At 43.5% G+C, this 6,836-nt stretch overlaps 1 protein-coding gene across 1 annotated transcript in view; it reads right to left on the bottom strand.

The window, feature by feature from the left end:
* SLC10A6 (solute carrier family 10 member 6) overlaps nt 1-6,603 on the bottom strand; it is a 28,355-nt gene extending 21,752 nt beyond the window's left edge. Inside the window, exon 1 of the mRNA XM_017545149.2 lies at nt 5,957-6,603. Coding sequence (XP_017400638.1) covers nt 5,957-6,333 — 377 coding nt within the window. The 5' untranslated portion in view covers nt 6,334-6,603. The remainder of the gene's footprint in view (nt 1-5,956) is intronic.
* Nucleotides 6,604-6,836: the final 233 nt, after the last annotated feature.

The raw sequence follows: 6,836 nt of genomic DNA, 5'->3' as shown, positions 1-6,836 counted from the left end.
ATTTTTTTTTTTATGAATTCTTGCAGTGTTGCTCGCCAAGGCTGGATTGCAGTGGCGTGATCTAGGCTCATGGCAACATCTGCCTCCCGGGTTCAAGTGTTTCTCGTGCCTCAGTCTCTTGAGTAGCTGAGGTTGCAGGTGCACATCACCATGCCCGGCTAATTTTGTATTTTTAGTAGAGATGAGATTTTGCCATGTTGGCCAGGCTGGTCTTGAACTCCTGACCTCAAATGATCTACCCACCTCAGCCTCCCAAAGTGCTGAAATTACAGGTGTGAGCCACCGCACCTGGCCTGGACCTCTTTTCAGGGGTAGTTTTTGTAATATACACAGGCAATCAGAAACTGTCATTCACTCATGTTGACTGAGTGCCTACCAGGCTGGCACTGCACATACAAAGATGAACAAGCCTTCCAGGAGCTTATAGACATCGTAGGAGAGGCAGACAAGTAGCCCAGCTATTGCAATGCTTTCCAACAGGTGATAAGGAAGAGTTAAATAATTGGGATTATGGAGACAGACAGGAGAAACTAAGGGAAAGGGGGACATCTGGATTTCACATTTTGCTTTGCTTTTCCTGTAGTCACAAATATTTAACCTCAGATCCACGCCTAAGAATACACTCAAGAGAAATAAAAGGTGGGACTTAGCAGCATTATTCACAATTGCCAAAAAGTAGGAACAATCCAATTGTCCATTGACAGATGAATAAATAAAACATGGCATATACATATTATGATATTATATATAGGGTTAGGGTTAGGCATACAGCTCCTCCAGCAGAGACTAAAACACAGACCCTAGGACACGATGTTCTTTTGCCTGCCTCATATAATAATAATAGTTCATGTCTCATTTTATGCCGGGTGAGATTCTAAGCACTTTAGATATATTAACCCATTCAATCCTCTCAACAGCTCATGATTTAGGTAAGAATGGTTCTCATTTTAGAAGTGAGGAAACTAAAGCATAAAAAATGTGCTTAATCTGCCAAAATGATCCAGTCAGTAGGTGACTGGTCTGCCTGCTGTTTCCAGAGCACTTAACTACGACACCGCACTACCAGATCATAATTTTCATGTCCTACTCTTAAAGGTAGGAATTCTGTTTATCTCTAGTAGAATATACTGGGAGGAAAAATACCCCCCATTCTTCACCCCTCTCTTATCCATGTACACTGTATTGTGACTTGGCAGCTCAGCCCATCAGGAGGCAAAATCTACTTTCCCAATCCATGAAGCTAGACTGGCCTTGCAGTCTACATTGGCCAATGCAATGTGGTAGAAGGCTGAGGATCTGGTTTCAAGCCAATGCTTCAAAAGACTTTTTCTGCTTTTCCTTTCTGAGAACCCTGCTGCAGCCATGTGATTAGGTCTAGGCTAGTCTACTAGAAACTGAGAGATCATGTAGTAAGAGAGTCCAGTTGTCCCGGTTGAAGCCACCTGAATTAGTCCATTTTCACACCTCTGTAAAGAAATACCCAAGACTGGGTAATTTATAAAGGAAAGAGAGTTAATTGACTCACAGTTCCACATGGCTGGGGAGGCCTCAGGAAACTTACAATCATGGCAAAAGGTAAAGGGGAAGCAAATACCTTCTTCACAAGGCAGCAAGAGAGAGAACGAAGGGGGAATTTCCAAACACTTATAAAACCATCAGCTCTCGTTAGAACTCATTCACTATCACGAGAACAGCATGGGGGACACCAACTCGATGATCCGATCACCTCTCTCCCTTGACACTCAGGGATTACAGGCCCCTCCCTCGACATGTGGGAATTACAATTCAAGATGAAATCTGAGTGGGGACACAGAGCCAAACCATATCACCACCCAAGACCAGTCTACATTTAACCAGCTCCCAAACATGTAAACGAACCCAGCCACAATCAGCCAAACTTAGCCCAGAGCAGGATCATTTTTAAGGCTCTTCATACATATCAGCCAACTGCTTTCTAGAATAACTGTAAGGAAGGACAACATCATGGCTGGAGGAGACAGAATAAGGCCAGTGGCACTGAAGGCTGTGGGAACAACGTGGGCAAAAGAAAGCTGGAAGGGTGTGGGGTATGCTCAGAGAACTCAGAGCAGCCCATTTTGACTAGAAACCATTGTTCTTAAGGCGGCCAGCAGGATAAAAGGACTTGGAGAAGTAAAGTAGACTGGCTGAGTAGTTTCTACTGATTTAGCAGGTGGTGAGAGCCCTTTTTACATATAACATGTTCATTTTCTCTTCACAGTACCATGAGGGAAATGTTATAATCTCCAGTTACAGAGAAGAGGCCCAAGGTCAGGATTTGAGTGTAGGCAATCTGGTATCAGAGCCTGCCTTATCCACTTACTGCAAAGCCATAATGGAGAGACCAAAGCAGAGAGCAGCACTTTCATTGTTGTGAAAATACAATTAGCCGAGAAAGAAATTGTGAGGGCCTGGCCTGAAGAAGTTAGTGGAGACCAACAGGAAGCAAGAACAATGAGCAACACAGCAAGAGGAGGGGCTGCGGGGCTTGGCAGGGCATTGAGCGGCCACGGTGAGAATGAGGATAGTCACAGGGCAAGGCTAAGATGACAAGCCCAGGCAACTGCAAGAGGATGGGTGTCATCAATCCTCTCACATACAGAATGCACAAACCGGTTCAAACCAATGGATTCTGAAATGCCTGTGTGGGGTGAACACATGGAGACCTGCAAGTGCCCTGCATGGAGCACCGAGTGAAGGCATAAGAAACACATTCGGGGTCATCTGCAGGGAGCTAAATCTCAACTTCCTCACGTGTAAAATGAAGATGTTGTACTAAATGCTCTTGGATTGTATCCAGCATTAAAAGCAGATAGAACTCATATCAATGACGATCCACTGAGTTTTGCTTAAAACTGATTTTGTTCGTAATCAATTGTGAAGAAATGTAATTACTTGGATATTGTTTCACACTGTACTGGATTTTCTCCTATTTGAGTTTCTAGTGAAAATTGATTTTATACCTTTTGTACCTATATGCTTTTAAAAATCTAATATTTCGTTTTTGATTTTTGTTTTGTTTTGTTGGTGAAACACAAAATCAAAATTTAGAAAGAAAAAAGGAAAAGTAGCTAATATTTATTATACAACTACTATGTGCCTGACATCCTGAACACACACACACACAAGTAAATATTTCCTCCATAAAATATAGTCTTGTGTCAGCAGATCGTGGTAGCTCATGCATATAATCCCAGCACTTTGGGAGGCCGAGGCGAGCAGATCACCTGAGGTCAGCAGTTCGAGAACAGCCTGGCCAACATGGTGAAACTCCATCTCTACTAAAAATACAAAAATTAGCCTGGCGTGGTGGTAGGCGCCTGTAATCCCAGCCACTCTGGAGGCTGAGGCAGGAGACTCGCTTGAACCCAGGAGGCAGAAATTGCAATGAGCCTTGATTGTGCCATTGCACTCCAGCCTGCGTGACAACAGCAAAACTCTGCCCTGTGTGTGTGTGTGTGTGTGTGTGTGTATTTATATACAGCTAGTGCTCGACTTACGACTATGATTGGGACCGGCAGACCGGTCGTAACACAATTTGATCGTAAGTTGAGTAGGCTATATGTACAGTTGAAATGGTGCATGTGGAGATGGTAGTGCTGCCGGAAGCTGGTCCGCACTGTCGTACGCCCAGCTGGGCAACGTTTGCGCTGCCAGATGCGGAGCAGTTGTGGCTAGCGATTGTGGTCGTAAAGTCGAATGGTCGTAAGCTGCATAGGTCGTAAGTCAATCAATGCCTGTATATAGTCTTGTGAGAAACAAATTTAACCCCATTTTGCCAGTGATGAGATAAGGCCTGGACAGGTTAAATAATTTGATCTAAGTCAAAGGTGAATTAAAGATAGAGTTGGCAAAAGAAAATAAAATTAGCGCCAGGTCAGTGGCTCACGTCGGCAATCCCAACACTTTGGGAGGCCAAGGTGGGCAGATCACAAGGTCAGGAGTTCAAGACCAGCCTGGCCAACATGGTGAAACTCTGTCTCTACTAAAAATGCAAAAATTAGCTGGGTGTGGTGGCGCATGCCTGCAGTCCCAGCTACTCAGGAGGTGAGGCAAGAGAACCATTTGAACCTGGGAGGCGGAGGTTGCAGTGAGCTGAGATCGTACCACTGCACTCCAGCGTGGTAACAGAGAGAGACTCTATCTCAAAAAAAAAAGAAAAGAAAATTAGCTTTATCTTTCATAAATTTACTATTCAATTCATTGGTGTTTTTATTACAACTAATTGACTAATAAGAGATTAAGATAATAAGTGTTCTATTTCCCAGAAGGGTTTGAGAATACTGAAGATTTATGACACTACTCAAAACAGAAGATTTAGTTGTGTTGCTAAATGTAATGGGGAAATGCGCCTAAACTTAAGACTGATGTAAAACAGATGTGAATTCAAATTCTGAGTCCCACCATACTGGTTTGTAGCATTTGGCAAGCTACTTAACCAATCTGAATCACAATTTTCTCAGCTGTAAAATGCAGAAAAATAAAAGGTCACTTACAAGGTCATTATGACCGTGAAGAAGAAAATAAGTATGAAAGCATCCATCCCATGCTTATCGGGTACTTAATAAATAGCAGTTTCCTTTTTCTTTCCAAAAACTTTTGGGTCCTGGGATTTATCTCTGATTTAAAAACTTCATGCAAAGAATAACTCTCATTTCCCAGTTAAATAATCAACTTTATTGAATTTGAATTAGCAATCCATATTAGTGGCTTAATGGTAAAACACAAACTTCATCAAGTTCTTTTTTTTTCCAAATCTCTCATAAGTGGGTAACTGAAAGACACTGCCATAGGAAAGTTAGTTCCTATTCTACATGATATGAGCCCATCAAAATCTATAGGTGTCCAAAAAAAATCTATAGGTGAAACATGCTCCATACACTAAACATTCAGCACATACAGGAAACTAGAAACCCATACCTACAGCTGACTCTCACTGATGTCAACTCCCAGCTCAGTCATTACCCCTTATTCATTCATTCATGGTAGAGCAAATCTCAACTAAATGACATACACATGAGACAAAGATTTAAATTTATAAGCAGTTCTTCCCCAGGCCAGGAGGTGAAACAGGATGTTCCTAAGTAAGCAAAGAGTCTCGAGAGACCATCGTTTTTAGCCCTTTTTCCAGTGCTGACCCCTCTACTCTTTCCTCAAATGCTCTTTTTTCCCCCATCAAAACATGTAACCCAGAAAAGCGTGTGACTAATTCACCCTCATTAAAGTGTAAATAAGGGACAAGGCTTAATGTCTCCCAGGGGTATTTATCTACACCATAATTGTGAATAAGGTCGCTGGCTTAAAGGGAAGGAATGCAAACCTAGTGATGAATGTTAACCATCTGCAAAGCAACAAGAAAGAACAATTTTAGTCCTGGGAGCCTTCACGGTTGCTCCTGAAGTCAAATCAACAGGCCATCCCAGCACTTAAAGCTGGATATGGCTACCAGCCACCCCTAAAGCTCCCCATCCAGTCCTCCAAAGTACTTCTTTCCTAAAGCAGGTGCTCAGGCAACACTGACTGGAGTTACAGAGGTCTCGTTCTGACTATGCCACCACAATGGCTGCTACCAAACCACTATGGTGAAATTCTTGGGATTCTTGGCTTAAGGCCTGGGAGTTGTTAAAGAGGCCAGTGTAGATAAGAATGGGCTCAAGCTTAGGAAGGGCCACTGGGTGAGGTGGAGACCTGCCTCCACTATCACATAGGAAAGGTATTCCACTGCTCAGAACAGTAGCCAATAAAGTAAAGGATGACCAGCAAAGTAAATTTTGAGCACCGAAAGCCTGCCCATGGCTGAACAAGTCTCCATGATATTTGCAACATTTCCCACTAGAATCTCTACGGAAAGATTGGAAGCCTGTTTAACACAAGAGTGTCAGTTATTCCCCCTAGACAGGTGAGAGGTAGACTGCTGAGCTTCCCTGGGGTCACTTACCTGAGATCCATATCTCCATCAACCCAGAAGGTGAAAATGTTAGAGATGGTTCCCCCTGGGCAGCAGCCCATGATGAGAACAGCAATAGCTTGGACTGGCTTCAGAGAGAAGCTGATGGCCAGGAGATAGGCTGTAAAAGGCATGAGCCCAAACTGGCAGAGCAGTCCCACAGCAATGCCCCAGGGTCTCCTGATGTGCGACCACAGCTTCCGGAACTCCACAGAGCATCCCAAAGAGAACATGAGCAGCCCCATCATCACGGTGGACACCACTGTGAAAACCAGTTCCAAGTTCCCATGTACCTCCAGTCCCACCGGCAGCTCCTCCTCTGAAGTGTTGGCAGGGCAGGCTGAGCTGCTGGAACAATTGGCTCTCATCTCCTCATCTCCTTAAGGCAGCATTACAAATAAACATCGGCACGATGGCTGGGCAGGTCTATCCTGCCACATTTTGTAAGAGTGCAACAAAGTCACACGTGGAGAATCATTCCAATAACTGTTGGTCCCAGCGAGGTGATTCATCCTAATCTGATCAATTTTTTCACAAGTGGCATTATAAAAGTCATCATCACGGGCATGAAACATATAATAAACTGTGGTAAGTAAGGCTTTCTACTCCTGTTCTTACTCACCACTGAATATGTATGTGAAATGAGACAAACAAACTTGTTGTCAAGTGGAGTGACCGGGCTGTGTCGTCAGCATCACATTGTGTTCCAGGAAAGGAGGTTGGATGCCAAGAAATAATTTCTCCAAATTCAGTTGGGATTTCAAAGAGCCAGGATGCATAGAAAGAAAGGCTAACTCCGGAAAAAACAACAAAGCCACAGCCGCACCTCATAGCATTAGCAAAGCATTTCTGTTGGAAATATTAGAGAGAA

Source organism: Cebus imitator, unplaced genomic scaffold, assembly GCF_001604975.1.
Source record: "Cebus imitator isolate Cc_AM_T3 unplaced genomic scaffold, Cebus_imitator-1.0 Scaffold177, whole genome shotgun sequence".
Taxonomy (NCBI): Eukaryota; Metazoa; Chordata; class Mammalia; order Primates; family Cebidae; genus Cebus; species Cebus imitator.
Note: the sequence above shows the minus strand (reverse complement) of the source record. Positions and strands in the feature narration are given on the sequence as shown.